Here is a 20,973-nt window from a genome sequence, read left to right as displayed (position 1 = left end):
GTACTTGCTGTTTGCTAAATGGACAACAGTTGAGAAATGGTAACTGATTATTTTATTTTTTTTCTTCAAGTTATTCTAGTATTTTTCTTGCTGCTGTGTGAGCTCTGAGCTGCAGAATGTTGTAGGCACAGCTCAGTCTGGTTGTTGGTGACTTTGGTGCTATCAGTAATATCAATGTCCAGTAACAGAAATTACTTTGTACCTGGCTCTCCCATTTTGCTTTTTGCCTTGCTTATCCTGTGTGCAAGGGGTGCTTTTTTCAAGCCTCTGTAGCTGCAAAAACAAAAATCTGACCATTTGAAACAAAACATGTAGTGTAATTCAAGCAGTGTTTAAACATTCAGCATTTAAATGCTCTAGACTGCAGTATTTCCTATTAATTGGCAATTATCTCACCTATTATTTTGGGGAGGAGGGAACAGTTTTTGGTACTTTGAAACCTGCACCTTGCACAATTAACTCTCTTGGCTTCCTCTTTCCAAAGGAAACAAAGGCACTTAAAATTCAAATTCTCTTTGAAATAAAAAAAATGAAATCAAGAACAGAAGCAACAGCTTCCTAGTGGATAGGAAGCTACCACTCCCTGCCCTTGTATTTTTTTTTTTGTAATGCTAATTTAGTTTAAAAAGAAAACAAAATTCTTGCTAGAGTGAATTCCCTGACAGAAAAGCTCAACCTAATACCTATTTCTGTGCTTTAGACATTGCAGCTGGCTGCAAGTAGGAGGGTTTGATTTGCTTGTCTTTTTTGTCATCTTAAAACCATCAGTTTTACTTAGTGAGCATTTTGCATTGGTTGCTAGTTTCGTGCATTTCTGGTGCTTTCCAATTGCTGTTTGGATGTAGCTTGAAAGAAAGAATGAGTAAACGCAAAATATAGCTTCCCAATTAAAAACTGATAAAACTGAAGATGATTGATTGATTGATTGATAAATACATACATTTATGTAAAAGTGAAGAAATCAGTATCAGTTAATTAGCTATATCAAGCTATAATAATTAGACCAGTGACTAGTGGGAGGAAGAAAGATTTGAAAACCAGGGTTAAATGGGGATTTACTGACCTGTGTAAATATTCTTCACAATTAGCCACTAAGAATGAGTGACTTGATTAAACTAATGCCACAAAACAGCATCTTCATTAATGTATTTTGAGAATTATTTTAAATAATTTTTTTGTTCCAGAGGGGGTAATTGTATGGGTAAATATTGATGGGAATCAATCAGTGGACGTAGTGTTGGGCTGATTTATGGCAGGAGAGGATTCAGTCCTGGGACTTTAAATCTAAAACCGCAGGAATGGCTCATTGGGCATTTGTGAACAACTACTCACTGTCAAAGGACCTATAAAGATTAGGATATTTAAAAAGATTCTTTTTAATAATTATTTTTTTAATGTAGGCATGGTAGCAGTAGAGCTGTCACTATGGAGTGTTTGTAACAGTTCTTTTTAAAAAATGCGTAACTTGTTGTAAATTTCTATTATAGTTTCTTTCCCTTTATAACAGGGAAAAAAATTGTGAACCAGAACTATTTTTGCCTTCTTCCAGCAGCAACTCGTGGTTCTACAAGAGAAGGACTAAATGAAAATGCAGCAGGTACAAAACCAAATGTGATATTTAAGGACCTTCATTCAGTGTTTTGTGTTAACCAATGCATCTTTATTTTATTTTTATGTTAAAGTGTGATATTTCCTGCACCTATGCACAGACTGAACTTATGTGGAAGTATTTTAAGGCATGGAGTAGTTCTATAATTTTGCTAAGGTTACACAAAGAGTTGGGGGCTTTCCTGGCTATCCTGTTTTTATCTGATTGTTGGCCATATGATTATTATTTTCCAGCTGTCATCACTGTTTTTAAATAGGCATTTTGGAACCTGCCTCTGCTCTGTGAATCAAAATACTTGTCTACCACTGTTTAGATGTTGATGAGTCATGAACTTAGGGATGTGAATTCAGGGTATTTCTTCTTCCATGAAACAAGGTAGTGGTTTAGAACTGGCAGCTGTTGACCAGGCAAGTGATGATCCCTTATGTTATAGATACGTAATTATTTGTGCAACACAACTTGTTGGAAATCCTTACCAATCCGTGGCAGTTTTTTTCTTCATAGTTGAATCCATCCTCTTAGGAAAAACAGAACCCAGCATTCATTATTTGCTTGTTGCTCCCGCTCTGCTGATCTCTCTGTTCTGCTCTTTTGGAGGCTCTCTGACTTTGCTGAGGGGGCTGGTTAGCCTGCTCCACCTGAAATTCCACATCCTTTCTTTGGCGGAGTCTGAGACTTGTTGCAGAAATTGCCAACCACACAGGCAGCCAACTACAGACTCTTACCAGAATCTGAATCAGAAGTTTCTCTTCTGATTAAGGTTGGAGTGATAGCTTCACCTTTTTGCACTGTACCAAAAACCAAATTATTTTACAGAAAGGCTATGTCCATACTCTTCAAATATATTGAACTTACTCCAGGGAACCCACAACTAAGTTAATTAGCAAGGATTGGCTGTAGCCCAACCTTTTTATCATAGTTTAAGACATGCCTTGTTTTCCTAACTTTAATACCATTTTCTTGCCAAGATGTTGCACATCTTTCAGTTGCCATGGCCTTAAGTTATCACTTGGCGCTTTCTGATCGTTAAATGCTCTTCAAAAGGTAAAGCAACCATGTTTAATCATGGCTTTCACAGGAAGCAGTGAACTTTAAAACAATGAACTTTATGGGAATCCCTCAAATTAATTCTGTTAAATTGTTTTAGAAGGCATCTAATTGTTCAGTCTCTCCAGGGGGAATAAGACAAGTGTCACTGACAAAATAAATGAGCTCTCAAAGAAAGGAATGACTTTTTGTGTTCTGGTTTTTTTTTTTTAATGAAGAAAGTTTATTGCAGGTCTTTCTTTTACAATTCTAGTAGAAAGTATAGCTAAGAGAAAAAATGAACTATGACCAATTCATAAGAACGAGCAAAGGAAAAGGATTAAGCTGAATACATATTCTATTGAACTAAGCATTGTGGTAAAGAGAAAACCTTGTCTGTTTTGTGACTGCAGATTAAGGAGAGCTGCTTCCCAATCCTGTGATTTGGTTTCCAGTGCCTGCACCAGGTGAATAGGGGGATAGCACTGACAAACCTCTGATGGCTATTGATGGCAGCTCCTCTATAAGCTTGTCCTAGAATGAGGAGCTGCTCAGCTCATCATAATTTGGATAACATGCAGCAGGCTTTCTCTTCACAGGCCCAAAGTAATTTTATTTTATTTTTTTATCTAACAGGTAGTCTGACCCTGGAGAAAGGTGTGGATGGGACACTTGTGGTTAGGATAGAAAATGGCTAAAGCAAAAAGGCTTCCTTCACTCCAGTCTTCGTAACAAATAAACATCCATTGCTCATGTTTACATCCCAAGTTACTTTATTTAAATTAATATTATCTAAACACTACCCTGCCTGCAAGTCGGATAATAAACGATGGAAAACAGCCATCCTTCCCTCTCCATCTCCAAATGTTTGTCTCATGATATTTTACAGTTAGTCCACTAAAAAATTCTTCGTGAAAATTTGCCTCTTCAAGTTTAGTAGAAACTTGGCTAAAAATAGAGGCATTGGAATAGAAGGCAAATAGAAGTTTTCTTCCCTTGTCTGCCTCTCCCACTTTTCTGAAAATTCCCATCAGAAGAACAGAACAGGGCCTGCTGGTGGACATGAGGCCAGGTAACTGTTCCACCTCACTGCTCATATAAAAATATGGTTAGCTACACCATAAGTTAATCTATTTAGAGCCCAAGACTGTGTGAAATGGAGTTAATTACTGACACAGAGAACTTAAAAAGTCACCTAACATTGCCGGAGTCTTTCCCCTACTGCTGTTCCCAAGATGTTCACCCCCTGTGAGAGAGAGGATCAGACCTGGCTGGGGCTTGCCATGAGAGGTGCACACAAACTGAAAACAGTCATGGGAAATGAAGAAAACTGGCCAGAGTGTGGAGCTTCAGGTGGATTTGTTTTCCCCAGTCCTAAGCACCAGGCTGATCCCCAGCAAGCCCAGGAGAAGGCAGCGTGGGGGACCGGAGTGGCTCAGGAGCAGCAGGGAGGAGGGGCTCAGACCCAGCCACACGAGGATCAGCAGCTGCAGCACCAATTGCAGAAATTTTCTCCATTCCAGCTCTACCAGAGTCCTGACAGCGCTTGCTGCAGAAAATCTGACTCTCTTTATCTAGAGCTGTGTTCTACAAACAAACAAAACAAACCCAAGGCAAAATGTGAAACAACACTTAAATACAGCCCTGTCTTAAGGGTTAAAACAATCTACAAGACATAAAGTGCATGCAATACAGCCAGGATAAAAAAGGAGAAATAACATTAGAAATCTTTTATATAATGAATTGTATAATTTTTGTGATGCTGACTTTAGGAAATGTAAGGAAAGCTTCTCTTCCAAATGTATGCTTGCCATGATGTTGCAGGTTTAAAATTTTTGTCTTGCAAGTCTGATGTGGAAAAAAAGATGGTATGAGTGATTGTGATAGAGAAGGAACTTGTCATAGTAACTATTAGCAAAATTTATGTACCTGTGTTTTTGCAGACACAAGGAATCAGTTCATGCTTACTGAGAACTCAGTGCTACAATTCCTGTAACAACCCACAAGGTACAGAAGGGGAGCCCCTAGGGAAGGTGACCAGTGGAAACCTAAACATTTTTTTTCTTTTTTCAAGAATAGGGCCTGCTTTTCTGCTTAGTGGTCAGAGTAGGAAAACTACCTCTCATGGATGCAAAAAGCCATAATTTCTGAATTCTGTACTTAAAAATGAGCTTACAGGAGAAGGGAGCAACAGGTTGGAATGAAAACTGAAAATTCTGTAGTGAATAGGTCAATTATCTGGAGTATGTGGTACATCTGCCGAAGACAACAACTTCCATGCTCTCAAGGGTATGTGCTAATTGTAAAGGTCAGGTGCTCTGCCTTTTCCTCAAAAATTTATTCTTTTGATTGGACTTGCTTTACTAATATGAAGATTTATATGTTTTTAGTTGGGTTTGACTAATACACTACTCACTGAGGTATTTAATACTGAAATAATTTTCTGACACAAGTCAAATTTAGCATGGTTCATTTTTTCCCAGATGTGTTTATTGTATCAAAGTCATTAAGGACAGCAGATACAAGGTATTTACCCTCCTTTTTTTGTTAGTGTTTTGTTGGTTTTTTTTTAACTCAATTTACATCACTAGCCTCCCTGCATAGAGAGGTACAAGGAGAAAATTCCATAGTCCACAACTGAGTTTCTGCTAGTGACAATCAACACTGTAAAGGGAGCATGCAAGGAAAGGAGCAGCTGAATTGGGTCTGAGCTTTTGAGATTAGTGATCTAAGATTAAAGGAGTTTTGTCATTATCAAGACACCATTGCATTGCCTTTTTTCTTGCTGGAAAAAGTTGTAAATAGGGGTTTCTGCTATTTCAGTGGCAGGTAAAGTTATTGAAAAGGGAAAGGACATGCTTTCAGTTCATGCTGACAGTGATTTTCTCCTGTTCTGTCCTCATAGCAGCAATACAGTTCCATGTAATGCAGTTTAGGGTTTTCTTTTTTAATTTTACTGTTGCTAAGCAAGAATTTTTTTTATTTATATAGGACTGATTATCACTTGTCTGGCTCTAAAAGAAGTGTCAGTTCTGAACAGAAACAATATTTAGTTCAGTGGTTTAGTTCTGTGCTTCTGTCTTCAAAGGGTTCTCATTTTTTCCTAGATGTTTTTAGATACAGTGAGATATAGACATGCACAAGATGACTGCCAGGAGAATAAACCAAGACATGTCTGAGGAAGTAAAAAATTGTTGTATTGGTGTTTGCTTAGCCTATTTCAGATATTCCTCACTCAAGACAGAACTATTTTTTCCTAAGTGTTTAAAAGGTATTCCTTTGCTGGTTTGGTGTGGCTATACAGCTTTTTCCACTTCAGACTGGCTTAATTATTTCTCCTTTCTTGTCACAAATGGAGACTATGTACTTTTTCTGCAGCAGAACAAAGCATCGCCGTTAGTACGTACCATTGCCTTGGACCTACTCAGAGGAAAGCAATGCAGGCATTGGGAAAGGAGGAAAAAAAGGAAGAAAGCAAGGGACAGAAACTAGACTTACTTTAAGCAGAACTAACACAATTGCAACAAATTTAGATTTACAAAACATTTCTTAATTGACCAAAAAAAAAATCAGTCATGAATTAAGAGCAACATGCTTTTGGGGGCAGCAGGAGCCTCCTGTGCAAGGACACTGAACTGGGGATGTGCAGTTTTACTTATCTGCCACAGGATGGTATTATCTGCATGGGCCAGGTGACAGTGTTGGAATGAGGTGATGCTAAAGGGGCTCCAGTGAATGTGCAGGTGGACTGAGTGAGCAATGCACTGCAATACATGAGAGTTACAAAGTGTGCTTGTCTGAAGCTGAATGTTGGTAAGCAATGAGTGCTGGAGCAAGTGAAGAACTTCTGAACACAAAGGTAACTAAATTTCAATGCTCAAGGTAAACCAGGGCAAGAATAACAAATTGGGGGCTTAACCCTCATTAGATCACAGTGTTTTGAACAAGATTTTACTTTTCAGCATTAACTGGGAGCTGCATTCAGCAATTAATAATTATGCATTTACACCCTTCCATTCCTGTTAGAAGGAAATAAAGCAGGAAAAGGTAAAATGAGGTGAACTTTCCTGGCTGAAGGAGTGTCAGTAGCTAACAGAAAAAATTCACACCAGTAGGAAGCCAAAGCTATGCTGTGTCAGAGATCTGAGACAGGCTTAAGTGGCATGCAAGTTGGAGAGGGGCTGAGAGTTAGAATTAAAATTGCTCTTATTACATATAGTGCATTTTATACCAGTTTTCAGCTTCAGGCTTATCCATAAGTCTCAACAGTATAAAGAATGAAGCTCTGAAGTCCCTCTCAAACTGTCAAGTCAAACTGTCAAATGAAATGTAGACAAGAGCATGAACCTGAAATCCATTTCCTGCCTTACTTTTATGTCATCACTTTTCCTACATTTAAATCATTCGCCTTTTTAACTCACATAAATGTATTTGCAAAGACAGGGATGTAGGCAGAAACATTTTATTTAAATTTACTGGTTCTCAGATGATTAAAGCAATTCTTCTTGTTAACATAAATGGTCTGGTCTTTGAAAGTAATTAATACTAATGGGAGGGTAAGGCTGGAAGTCCCTGTTACATTGCCATGGATGGTTTTAATTTCTTTGAGTTACTGAAGATACATTTTTTGTGCAGTGTCCATCTTTGCATCAGACAGGGACAGGCCCCGGTAAGATCAGGAAGAAAGGAAGTTTCTGGAAGGGAGCCTGGTTTCCTGGCACAGATAGTTGAACAACACTGTGCTCAAGATGAAGCAATACTTGGTCAGGCACAGAGGTAGACCCTAGTTAACTAGGTGGGCAGCATGATAAAAAAACTCTCAGTTTTTAGAATGAAGATTTCAAATTGTTAATAAACTTCATTTTAACATACACCTTCTTAGTGTTCACATGTTTCTGTTTGAAAGCTCATTTTTATCTCTTGGGCAGCACACTGTGATAGACTTGGTTGGTCTCAAGCAATGATGAGACAATCCACATTATTCATCAATAAAGACTAGAATTAAGAGACTCTTCTAGTTTTGGGTTTGCTATTCTTGCACCACACGTGCTCATAGAGCACTGTCAGGAAAATATGCAGAGTATACTATCAATGTATAAAAATGTTCATTTCTCTTACCATGATGACAGAAACCCCAGCAGATGTGTTATTTTGCTTGGGTATGGTGTTATTAAAGTGCTGCTTCAGTTTACCTGTTACTTCAGCTTGCATATTATTCTCCTGGGAAGCATCATCCTGCATAAGAAAAAACAGAATATTCAAGTTAGGAAAAAAACAAAAAATTTTTTATCATCGTGTACTTTCTGCTTTTTAATGAATAGTAAGTATTCAGACAGGCAGTCCAAAAGTGAACACACTCTGCTACATGAGAGACAATTCCAGAGGAAAGAACCTGAGCAATCACTCAGTTTTATGAAAGAACTTCTGTTTCTTAAAATTACATGTGACACTTCCAGTGCCTTGATTTGTCCTAAGTTGCAGGTTGGATTCAAGCAAGTTAAAAATAACATGCTTGAAATAATCTTAAAAATGAAAAGCATATTTTTCTCTTGGATTTCTTTCAAATCACCACTTTAAATGGCCCATCATGTCCTAAGTCTGGAGGTGTTATCAAGTATTATAAATATGCTTGAGAGGAGCTGTTATCCATTGATACACTTGGTAATAGTTCTATTCTCTTGTGTCAGGGAACTCCACAGATCATATTCAGTCCCTCTTTTAGAACATGTCTGAAAATAAGCCTTGACTGTCACCATGTAAACCTAGTACTTATTAATAATTAATTGATTTCAAATCAATAAGCAATGCACTTTGGTGTTCCCCTTTGCTGCTGCCTGAGAAGATGAAGGACCTGGCAGGCATCAGTTTAGTGTCTGTGGTAAATTAGGTGTTATAGTTGCTAATTGTACTGCTGCTTCTGAAACTACAGGTTAATGGTTAGATGTACAGATTTAATGTCAAATTAGAGACAGGTGAAATGTGATTTACTCACTGACACCCAGGGATGGCTTAGGATCTGTGCTGCTGTGTAGCGGGCTTCAGCATTCACATGTAGCATCAGGCTGATTAACTCCTTCACAGAAAAAGAAAAAAAGAGGAGTTTGAAGGGAGTGGGAGAGGATATTAAAACTGAAAATAATGTTGCACCAAGTTCTTCTCAGTGCCATCTTTTTGATATCTAGATGGAAAAAAAACAACTCCAGCAGATACCAGAAGCAGTGATACCAGTGTGACTTAAGTGGAACTTAAATTTGCCCTTTAGGATTAAGAGTCTGTTTGAGATCAAGCTTCTTCACTGTACTCATGTTTCACTGAGTCTATTGAAAAAAAAAATGAAAAAAGAAATGTTAAAAAAATCAGCTCTAATATTCCACTTTGTTCTCTATATATTCATGCACATGACCAGAACAAAAACAAACATGGGAGAGATGAGATCCTCTTTGGGCAGGGCACATGCACTCAGTAACATTACATTAAAAGAAAAGACAAATGAGAGACAGGAATCTGCACCTGAAAGTCAAGAAACTGATGAAATTATTTGAAAATGTTCTCTTCTGTGTGGCTGCAGAAGAATAAAAAACATTGAACCAAGTCCCTCCCTCAGAAAACCTTTTATAGCCTCCAAATTATCAGTCTTCATATTCTTATCAAGATTATTTAAAGATTATTTCAAGGGCACTGTCCATTGCTTTGGTTTTGGAAAATGGTTTCTTCAAGCAGATGATAACAACACACCTAACTGAAAGCTTTCCCAACCAGCCAAGTTCTTTAGTCTGTGGGAGTTTGAAGTGAGACATCACCTTGAATACCAAGATTGAGGAACTTGTTTATTCAGTATGCATGTCTGGAAATGTGTGAGATGACTGGGACTTAGGAAATGTTGGTAAATGGATAAACACCCATTGGGAAATGCAGAAAAAAATGCAGAAAAAAATTCAGCTTCTCATTGGCCAGATAAAAAACCACCTCCACTTGTTAGTGAGTCCTCAGATATTATTCAGAGCACTTTAGTGAGTTAACCTGAGAAGTGAGGCTTACAACTTGAATCTTTGTCCTAGAGACACAATTAATTTAACCAAAACTGCAATGATCACAGAAGAACTGCTGGCAGTGGCAATTAGCCATGGCTGCACCTCTTGAAAAGTTCTAACAAATGCCTCAAGTAAAAATAGGAAGAAACGCCTACTGCAAGCAATCCACAGAGCAATAATTTTTCTTTTTTAAAGAGTGACAAGAGGAAAAAATTCAGGGACACATTTATGTGACAGCTGAAGCACTGAACCTGCTGTAAAGTGCATCATGAAGTGAACTGGGCACCGTGTGACATTCCCCGAATGCAGCTGGCATTTTGCTACCCTTGCTGAGGCAGAGCAGCAAGGGTGGCAGCCTGAAACACCTGAGTTTTCATCAGGGACTGTTCAGCTGAACCAACTGAAAAGGCACAGCAGCTGGGGCACTGGGCTGCTCTGCATCTTCCAGGCCTTCACAACTGAGCACAGGCTGCACAGGGGCTTGGCAGAAATGTTGTTTCAGGTGGGAAAAAATATCAGTACCTTTGCTGAATCGGTGATGTTATCCCAGTAGGGAGAGGGAAATTCCAGCTTCCCCACAAGTATCTGATCAAAGAGGTCTTCCTGAAGGTTGTTTTCACTGTAAAACAGCAGTAAGAAAAAAAAAATTATGAGAGAAAAAGCCAATTTGTCATGGGAATTTTAACTTGATTTGGGGATGGAACAGAAATTATGTTAATAACTACTAGAAGTGCATAATTTACAAGTTTATACAGTGATAGCTTTTCTGAGCCAATACATTGAGGTAACTTTTCCACTGGAAGAGGGGCTGCATAGTTAACACACATTTATTAATCTCACTTATGACCTGGTTCTACTAACATGATATGGACATTCTCTGTGTCCTCCTTCAAAACTCTAATCAAAGAATACAGTTTCTTGAACAATGTATCTTTCAAAACACATTTTCAGCTTTAAATGTGATATAACAACATGAAAAACCCAAATACCTGAACTAATATTTTCCTCATCAAAAATAATTGTATAATTTGCAAGATATTTTTGTTCAGTGAGGTATTTTAGTTAAAACCTATTTTATTAAGTATTTTGCTGTAAAAATGAAAAAACCCAGGCCCTGCATTAGTAATTTATTTGTTAAGAGCACAATTCCTTATTAAAATGTTGAAATTCCTTCTCATTCTCTGGGGAAAAAAAAAAAACAAACAAACAAAAAAAAACACCTAAAAATAAACCAAAAAGCCCCACACCAACAAAAGAAGCGCCCATTTGATTACAGTAGAACTCAGAAATAGTGTGGCTCTGAGTACCAAAAATGGTTTTTGCAGGCCCCACGCCTCGTTTGGCACTTCCCAAAAGGACGAACAAGGTTAAAAATTCGGGATAAGCACATTTTCCCCCTCTCCCGGTTGACCGCTGCCAGGTCCCGGCGCCAACGGCAGAGGGCAGCGCGTGTCCGTGGATGGCGGAGCTCGATCCGCGTGGGGACAAAAGGAAAAACGGCTCTGCCATCACACCCCCCACGCAGCACTAAAACACCCGCCCCCGTAGGAAAATATGTTTTAAAAACGGATCCCAAACCCTAAAATGAGGGACAAGTGAAAACCACTCAAAGAAATGAACGAATCCATGAGGAAAACCCATCAATCTGATCCACCTTTTTTCCTCTCCCAAGGACGCCTCCTTCAGGGAGAAGGGTCAGACTTGCTCTGAAAGGACTTGATTGCTTTTGCTGGTTTTGCCTTTGACACTCACCTGCGAAAAGGTGGAAATCCACATAACAGGATGTAAGTGATCACACCTGCAGCCCAAATATCCACCTTTAAGCCATACCTGAGAAAACAAGTCTGTTTTACTTTGTGCTGAATTACAACAACAACAAAAAAGGAGTCATTCCAATCAAAAATAAATGATGCTGGCAGGATTATATGAGAGTCTGTGCTGAGTTACTTGCTGCTGATGAGGTGATGTATTTTGTACCTCAGCATATTTTTCTTCACACCTTTACAATCTTTAAGAAACCATGATTCTATGACTTTTTTTCCTCTACCTCAAGGCTCTCCAGGATCTTCTGAATATACTGAAATCCAAGTCAGTATCCAGGTTTTCCCCAATCCAGAGCCACTAATGGTTAAAGACAAGGATGTGCCTTCTCAGACCCCACAGTGAAGTAACTCTCTCAAAGGTTATCATGTGTTGCTAAGCAACAAGACACACCAATTCTTCAGCCTCTCCAGTGAGTAACACGGGCAAGAAGAGCTGCACTTTTCTTTTAAAGCACAGAAATTAAAACACCAGAGGTCAAAAAGAGGCCTTTTTCCTATTCAGTAGATTCAGTTTGTCAAAACCTCAAGCATGCAGACGAGGTGCCCTCTGACACCGGAGCTGACTGCAGCTGTGAAATGTTTCTCAATGCAACAAATGCCCTGAACAGGGAGTGAAACAACACAAACAAAACCTCCATCCATCAGGAAATTCAGTGGTCACAGCTATGGCAAGAGTCTCCGAGGTCTCAAAGGAGAGAGGACTTGTGAAAATCTGCCATTGGTGAAAATTTACCATTTTACAAAATTTTTTTTCTGTATTTATGCAATGACCTGTTAAGTACAGAATAATGGGGTTGTTCAATTGTTATCAAACAGGATGTATCACCCAAAAGGGTCACTTGAATCAATATAATCTCATTAGAACTGTCCTGAGAACAGATTTAGACTAGGTGACCTGTGCAGCCTCTTCCAGTATAAATTATTCCATTTCTAATGCAAGCACTGTGTTTTGCCTGTCTGTTCTTCTCCTAGCAGCTGCCCTGCGTAGTGAGGAGCTCTGGATGCTGAGGTGAGGCAGGGAGCACAAACCAATGGATTCCACTGCACCAGAGCTGGTCCTTGGAAGGTGGGAGAGGAGGCAAAGGCAAATTTTGGGAGCAGGCAGAGCAAGGATACTGGCCTCTTGGAGGAACTGGGAGTGGTGCCCTTTTGGGGTTTGGTTACAAAGTAATGGAGGGCCAGCCTGTTGGAGCATTTAGATCTTACAACCTGTCAAAAAAGAGTGGTTACCAGGCCTGTGTTGTAGGCAGTCATGCTCACCCTGTCTCTGCAATGATTTCTGGAGCCACATAGGTGGGTGTCCCACAGACAGTGTACAAAGGGCCTTCGACCACCGTCGCCAGTCCAAAGTCTCCAAGCTTCAAAGACTTGGTTCCATCTGAATATTCACACACCTAGAATCAGAGAGATTAACACAGAATGAGGAGCAGAACATCTGCCTTTTTATATCCTCTAATTACTTTGGGAAATCTCATCACCACACCAAGAAGATGGGAAAAAGAGGTAATTTCCACAGCCCTGTAAGGTAAGAAGAGAAAAAATGATATTCCCATTGATTGCAGGTGAAGCAAATGTTCAATGGAGCTGTCTGCCAGCTATGTAGGTCAGAGCACGACACAGCCTCGAACAGCTAGAGGTGGAAAAGAAAACTTAGTCCTTGAATGTTGAGAAGTTTTAAATATATTCAGTAAAATATAATCCTCTATTTTCATTTGACTGGGACCTAGAGTTTAAACTGGCACTGGCAGCTACAATCAGATTTGTTTAACATCTTGTTATCTTAGCATAAATCTAGTCAGCATATTGGGCAATTTCATCAGCAAATGTCTTCCCTGTGCTCTGGGCAAATTCAGTTTAGGTTCCTGTGCAGACCCAACTGCACCTTACCAAAAGGCCCATAAACAATCTAGCACTGAGTCATTTTATTGATGAAAGAAGCTGAATTTTGATAGAAAGAAAAGTGCTATACAACAGTGATGGCAGGAATAAATCAAACCAGACCAACACAAAGGAAGCATCCCCCTAATAAATTCATCTCAGTTTCATTCTTAAAGTAAAATGTTCATATTAACATGATTTCAAAGGCATCTAGTTTCTAGAACAGAGCACCCCATAATCTCCAGAATGGCTGAATTTATTTGCCTTCCTCAAACAACTGAGCACTGCAATACCTTTCTTCATTCCTCTGTGTAATTCATATCAGTAATGGAAACACTTGTTCTTTATAGAACACCTTCATACCAGCTATTACTCTTAGGGTTTGCATTTTTTAAATGCATGACTAGCAAAGGGAATGTAATTCCCATCCAGACAGGCTGGATGACCCTGTGCAAAAAAACTAACTATGTGCAATTACAGGTAGCAGTTGATGGGAATTATTTGCATTTACATTCAATACCAGGATGCTATCTCAACATTCTGCTGCTGTCAATCACAGTGAGCAAGATTTGCATCTGTTGAGTAATCTCTTTAGGCTTTCTAGGCAGAAAGAGCATTTGTGCCTATTTATAACTGATTCAGTCTCTAATGAGAGCTTAACATTTCTTTGGACTGTCTGTGTTTGGAAATACACTAATAGTACATGAGACTTGCACCTTCATTTTCTCTCTCAAGTGCCATGTTGCTGTGACTACCTTTTCCAGGAGAAGCCTCCCCCCATGATTCTTTTTGCTAAACAATCTAATTTATTTGAGGGTTTATTTAAATTGCTAAACACTGTCAGTGGAATTACTGGGGAAAGAATTGACTATTAATTAGGAATATTTTCAGCTTGTAGCCTTGTCCTTGTTATAGTTCAAAATCCAATCTGGGATAAGCTGTGACTCCTACTCTCAGTTCGAACTCATTAAACAGGACTGACAAACACCACAAAAGACTTTTAAGAAATGTCTCAAGCAAGGGGAGATTATGGCCCTGTTTGTGTAGTGCGTGCCACTTAATATGCAATATGTAATAAACAAGTGCAACCTCTGTGGATGGATAACTGAGACAGCACACACTGATCCCATTCTGTGCACAGAATGGGAATGATGCCCTCTGTGGATTGGAGAATAAGTAGTTCCCAAAGCAGACTTCATGGTAATTCTTGTCAACACAGGTATTTTATGTCTCTGCTGAACACAAAAGTAGCCAGTTGCCTAGGAAAAGAATAAATGCATGTAAAGGGTTAATTCCCAGCCATAATTCTGGTAAACCATCAGGAAGATGATCCTACAATGACAGTGAAAGGAAAAAACCACTGGCTTCAGATGGTAACCATAGGATTGTTGAAGAAATGGCTCTCAGCCCACCTTTCTCCCACTTGCAAACTGATAAATAATTCATCAGCATAGCTTTAAAATTCATTGTTTTGTGAGACAATACTCCTGCTTATTCAAAAGGCAGCCAATCAAATTGTAAATAAAGATAGGTCTAAGGACAGGTTTGAGCACAGCTCTCCTGCAATACAGTGATTGCTACCTCATGGCAAAAGATTTACTTCATACATACTTATTCTAAATTAATATGCCTGCTGTTCTCTGCTGAGCTCCTTGACATTTCTACACAAGCATTTGCATTAATGAGAACAAAGTAAGAGAAAATACTGGAAAATAAGTGGGACGTACCAGAAGATTTTCTGGTTTGATGTCTCTGTGCACAATGTTGAGACCATGCAGGTATTTGAGAGCACTGGCTAAATTGTAGACCATGGCACTCCCATCTCTCTCTGTGTATTTTGTAGATGAAGTGATGGCATCAAAGAGGTCTCCTCCCTATGTAATGGAAAGGAAAAAGATCATTGCTTAAAAAATAATTAAGACGGTATTTGGTTAAAAAACCCCAAACCCTAAACATGTAAAGTCTTCCTTCTCAAAACACATGCTCAAATTCCTGTTTAACAGAAAAAAAAAAAAAAGTTTTGCAGAAAGATGTTCTTGTCACCAAGATACTAGACTGGGACTTTGGTCATCTACACTAAATTCTTAACTGTAATCCAGGCATCTGGTGTCTGAGCTTGGGTAAATCACAGATTTTTTTTCTATTGACCTTCCTACCTTTCATCTCTCATTTATATTACCTACAGGTACAGGCACACAGCATCCCTTTTCTTCATCTTATCAGTAGAATACCTTCAACATGTTGAAAAACAGCCCTGATTTTGAGTAAAACCTAAAATAAATTAGCCCAATAATAATAATAAAAAAACCCTAAAAAATATTCAGCAAATTCAAATTTCTGCAGATATTGCAAGAAATACCAAATAAATATAGCTGAAGAGGAAAAAAAAAAAGATAAATACATTCCAACAAAAATGAATCCACTGATCGAGATATATCAAAGTGCAGAACCTCCAGGTGATTTCTGAATGTGCCAAGTTCTGTTTATGGATGCCCTATTCCTCTGGGAATACACAGCAATGTGTGAGTGAGTTACTGATGGGGAATTTTCAGTCATTACAACAAATTTCATGTGGGTGTCTCCATGATGGTTTCCCTGGATACATCTGAAGAGTGATTTGTCTGAGCTGTGGGTGGCATTCCAAGCACTTCAATGCACACCAAAGAGAAGCAGCAATTCAGGAAATACAGGCCAAGATGGTGGTGAATTAAAACATAAAAAAATACTGTCTTGAAACCCCAAAAAGCCTATAGGGTATAAAAATAACTTCTGGAAAGGAGGAAAGATGAGTGGGCTTCAGAAATTATGTATTCAACAACTACACACTTCCTTTAGAGGTTTCCCAGTCTGGCAACCATTCTAGAAGGGACTCCTGAATGCCATAGTGCCTCAGTCAGAAATAGAAAGTGTTCCTCAAAAAATGAGCAGTGCTCCTACTGCATACTGCTTTTGCTGTATGTTATTTGCATCTGACATGCCAATCAAGCTGATGTGTAGTGCTGCTCTGCATGTACAGAACTCAGACAAGAGAATGCATGACTAGAACCTGATGCTACTTGTGTGTTTGTCTCACAAGGTGACAGCAAAAAGAATATTTGTGTTTTCTCTGTACACGTATGAAAGCAGCATCTGTTCTCTCGTGAACTGTTTGATATAAGCAAAATGGGTGAGATATTCTGAGTTTTGGTTTTCCAGAATGAAAATTGCATGAGTTTAATCTATTTGTCTTATCTATTAAGATAAATTCATTACAGAGAGTTCATTTCTTTAAATCAATTTATTACGTAATGAGAATAGTAAAATCTGTTAGTAAATCCATATCACTATCACCCCTGCATATTGTAGGCATGATATAAAACCCACTATCCAGTTCTCTCTAGACTGAGCACATTTCAAAATTACCTCAAATGTGTGTTAATAGTCAAATTACAACTGAAGAGAGAGAAATCCCATTCATATAATTGTGTAACAGGTGTATTTTTATAATTTAAAAATGCAGGCTGCCACTGAAACTTTATTTGCTTAAATCTCCCAAGATCTTAGAGTTCTTAGGTACTGCTCAGATTTCACACTAACACATTCAAAGAAGACAAATAAAGGCCCCCTGAGCCTTACCTTGACCAGCTCCATCACCAGGTAGAGCTCTGTGGGGGTGTCCATCTCCTCTATGAGCATGATGATGTTTGGGTGCTTCACTCGGCGCAGAATAGACACTTCATTTTCAATCAGGTGTTCCTGTTCAGAAGAGGATAGGAGTTTATCTGAAACATGAATTTGTCAATTCACTTTTCCTTTGATCAGCCAATCACTCGATCAGTGAGCACCCTTTGTGTTGATTAATTTATATTATCAGACAGTCACTTTCAGTTGCTGGACCTTAACTTGTATTTCATCACTGACCACATTTAATTTAAAAATATTTCACACAGATAACAAATGGGGCGTCTCCTAAAAAGACCCCAGAACATGACAGCAATTCAGGAAGTGCCGGTTATGTTCTTATGTGCGTATTATAAGGTGAAATTAAGTTCAGAACCTTTCTGCCCCCCAGCTGGATCATTGGAACCTGTCACCCCTCATCAACAGTTAACAAGTTTCTTGATCCTCTCCAGCCTTCACCTCTCATTTGCTGGAGGTTACTCAAGGACAGTTTACCTAGGATTTGCATCCAAGGACTTAATTTTTTTAAAAAAGTCATGGAGTATATTCAAGAAAAAAAATATTCTAAGTGCTTTGGTTATGGATTTTGGTTCATTTTATATGTCTGCTCAGATTTGCAATGTGCAGAACTTGTAGTAGCTCAGTTAAATTGTTGTGACTCCAACAGCTTAACAGCACACAGACTGAGTTCAATTTCCCCTTCCCTGTGCTTCTGAGGAAGTAATGGTTTTTGAGAACAAATTAGTTTCAAATGCCTTGTTTTCTAGAATATTTTAACACTGGAGAGCAAAAAAAAAGTACGTGTCCCTTCTGTGTGAAGAATGATTTTAGTTTTCCTTTATAAATGTTGGAATATGGATATTGTATTTAGGTTCTCTGGAAAAGAAGAGAATGCTTGCAGAAAAAGAAACAATGCTTGCATCAGACAGGAGTATCCTTCCACCCTGGCAGGGAACAAATAATGTCACTGGACTGGGAACTTAGCCATGTTGAATGCACTGATAAGGAGCATGCACTTCATGCATTTGTGAGCAGAGCATCAGGAGGAGACGTGATCCACTGTGCTTAGGCAGTGCCTGGATATCTTACACCACTGCACCTTCTTTTTCTGGGGTTATTTACAGATGCATTGTGCTTTTGGCAAAGTTTTCTGTGGCTGCATAGCTCAGAAACCACATGCCTGGGTGCATCTTGTTTGGTGGGAGAGCAGTACGGCACACAGGGGTTAGACACCACACCTTTGAAATTCACATTGAAAGAGCAGCAATTGTCACTCAGAACAAACATATGCCTGCTCCAAGCAAAGTGCTCTGGAGAGAAAACAAAACAGACAAACAGGAAGCAATTCTATTAAACACAATGCTGAATCTCATCACCAGACAGACGTGAACAGCCACAGCATATTAAGCCTCAGGGATGGAAGCCTGGAAACTCAAAACTAAGAATCCAAGCAAAAACAAAAATGTTATTACAGCTTTCTCAACCTAAAGAACAGGGAACATATTAAATTTATTACACCCATTAATTACAACTAAGGCACAATGGCTTTATCTGTGCTTTCTTGGCTGAACTATTCAGGCATAATTAATACTTAAAATAAACAATATTTTTTTAAAAGGCTCCAGAATGTTGTTGAGTTACTGTTTAAAAATCTGTCCTCAAAAAATGCCGACTAATATGTAGCTAGTTATTTTCAACCACCCCACTGTTTACTATGTTTTGCCATGCAAAAAAATAATAATTCCAAAACCTGTTATGGCGTTCTCCTGGATAGTGCAATATATGTTTCAGTCTACATTAATATGATTAATTTACAAAGACATTATTGTGTAATGAACATTTAAGCCACTTGTGGAAAACAGTCAATTGGATTCAAATTTCTGAACATCCAAGATCAAGGAACAGTCAGCAACACTTAAATCATCCAAATTTGGGTTGGATGGGTATTTTTAAGGCAGGGCTGTGGAACTGAGTGAGGCAGGAATAAGCTGTAGCAAAATTTCATTATTTCCTTTGTTGGAATTCTTCCAGGATGATTCTGCCAATGCCCTAAGAGGTACAAACATCTTCCAACAGTCTCTAGCTATACAGATATAGGTCCTTTGGGCAACGATGCATCCACAGGGTTGAGTTCTCTTTTTATAGATGTTTTAAAGCAAGGAGAATGATAAATACAAAATTCCTATAAACTCTACTGTGTAAAATAGGTTATCTATCTCCAGACCATTCCAATTTATGATACCTAAGCAGCTGACTCAGACAAGTAATAAAAACCATCTAAAGTTGCAAGCTGTACACATCATCCAAAAATTTTGTTTGCAGTGGAATGCAGTGGGTCACGCTTTCCTCAGTTAAAGAAATTGCAACATATTAATCTCAGAAAGGCAATCCTAGCACTTTTTCTTGTGGCTGCACATTTTTAGGATTCCTTTCTAAATTTTCTAAATAAACCTGGAGAATATGAGGTAAAATGAAACCCTTATCTCCTAGCATCGAAAACATGGTTTAAAATCTGCACAGATAAAATGTTTCTGTTTAAGGACCTCTCCTAATAGGAAGTCATCACAGCATCACACAGCTCCTTACCACACAAAGAGGGAAGGCAGTTTTTCTTCCTTTGTAAAAATACCTATACTCAAGAAGTATGAAGGGAAAGAAGAGGTCTGACACTCTAAGGTATTTGCTCGCATTATATGAGATACTGTCCTCCTGAAGAGAAAATTTTGGATTTTTCTGTTTAAAGTTTGAATTAAAAGAAAGTTTTCAGAACAGAAGACATCTTTGTTAAAACAGGAAGGTGACACTACATAAACAGAAAGAAAAGGTTGCAAAATTTTTTTTCAAATCCATGTTCTGCTTATAAAAGGAGCATGTTGAGCCATACAGAGAGAAAAAGAAAAGGCAGAGTGGGATGGGAATAGCATAAATAAACATATAGCTGCAAATTTCCTCTCTCATATTTAACACATCAAAATAGTCCAATAAATTGGGGTGCATATTAGCATTCTTTTTATCATCCCAATAATATAGGCAACAATTAGTTTGTTTTTTGTCTATTATGTAGTAGACTGACACTCACTGCTTTTATTATTTGGTTCTTGGATACATTATCATCTTGTTAAAGGGATACTCTGAATATAGTCAGAAAACCCAAACACACCCACCATTTATGACTAATGAGCAGCTGCTAGTGCTGCTCTGTACACATGCAATGGTTGTACACTACCTTCCCACAGCACTTGGCCTTGTCTATGATCTTCAGGGCAAACTCCTTTCCTGTGGATCTGAGCAAGAAAAACACGAGAGCAAATTAGAAAGACTGTTGCATTTTCTGTAAATACACCACCATAACAACATGCTGGGGCACATGGAGGGTGCTGACAGAAAATTCACAGAGCAGACCTGGGCTTGGTTTTTGTTCCTCAGCAGCATTTGTGCCTGCTGTTTCCCTGACTACCACAACCCAGCCCCCTTGGTGTATGAATCCCAGCATCCAGCTGCAATTTCTTCTTTGTGACCTGGCACAACTCTGTCACTCCTTTAATGCAACATGCAAAATTTGCCTTCCACTTAGCTTTGTTCAACTGGTTGGCTTTGAAGATAAAATCATACATGTATATGTGTGAAGATTGATACCCTAATAAAAAAATTCAATAGGATTCAACAGAGCCAAAATGCCATAGTCCATTACAGATAGTCTAAAATCCTGTAGAATTTATTGGGCACTGATTTTGAGCTTTTGTACTACAAATTTATTTTTTTTTAAGTATTTTGTGGAATTCTGCAGCAGTCATCTAAAGTCCCATGACATTTAACAGGGTGGGTCATATACAAAGTAAAAAAGGATTACTGTTTTCAGCAAATACTCTCACAGAAAGGAGCTCTTGTTTGTCTTTCATCCCTTTAAGCAATAAAAACCTCCATTTCTCCAGATGGGGGGGAAAAT

General features: G+C 38.5%; 1 protein-coding gene across 2 annotated transcripts in view; it reads right to left on the bottom strand.

Moving 5' to 3' along the window:
• Window positions 1–2,855: 2,855 nt before the first annotated feature.
• The window catches only part of DCLK2 (doublecortin like kinase 2), an 80,599-nt gene continuing 62,481 nt past the window's right edge, over window positions 2,856–20,973 (bottom strand). For both annotated transcript variants that reach the window (XM_041411906.1, XM_041411907.1), the window contains 10 exons: window positions 20,254–20,311; window positions 16,983–17,102; window positions 15,095–15,241; window positions 12,750–12,883; window positions 11,419–11,496; window positions 10,189–10,285; window positions 8,628–8,708; window positions 7,754–7,870; window positions 6,867–6,950; window positions 2,856–4,222 (listed from right to left, as the gene is read on the bottom strand). In XM_041411906.1, the coding sequence (XP_041267840.1) occupies window positions 6,933–6,950; window positions 7,754–7,870; window positions 8,628–8,708; window positions 10,189–10,285; window positions 11,419–11,496; window positions 12,750–12,883; window positions 15,095–15,241; window positions 16,983–17,102; window positions 20,254–20,311 (850 nt within the window). In that variant the 3' untranslated portion in view covers window positions 2,856–4,222; window positions 6,867–6,932. The remainder of the gene's footprint in view (window positions 4,223–6,866; window positions 6,951–7,753; window positions 7,871–8,627; window positions 8,709–10,188; window positions 10,286–11,418; window positions 11,497–12,749; window positions 12,884–15,094; window positions 15,242–16,982; window positions 17,103–20,253; window positions 20,312–20,973) is intronic.

This window comes from Onychostruthus taczanowskii, unplaced genomic scaffold, assembly GCF_017590055.1.
Source record: "Onychostruthus taczanowskii isolate IOZ18803 unplaced genomic scaffold, ASM1759005v1 scaffold38, whole genome shotgun sequence".
In the NCBI taxonomy this organism is placed as follows: Eukaryota; Metazoa; Chordata; class Aves; order Passeriformes; family Passeridae; genus Onychostruthus; species Onychostruthus taczanowskii.
This window is presented reverse-complemented; position numbering and strand designations above follow the sequence as displayed.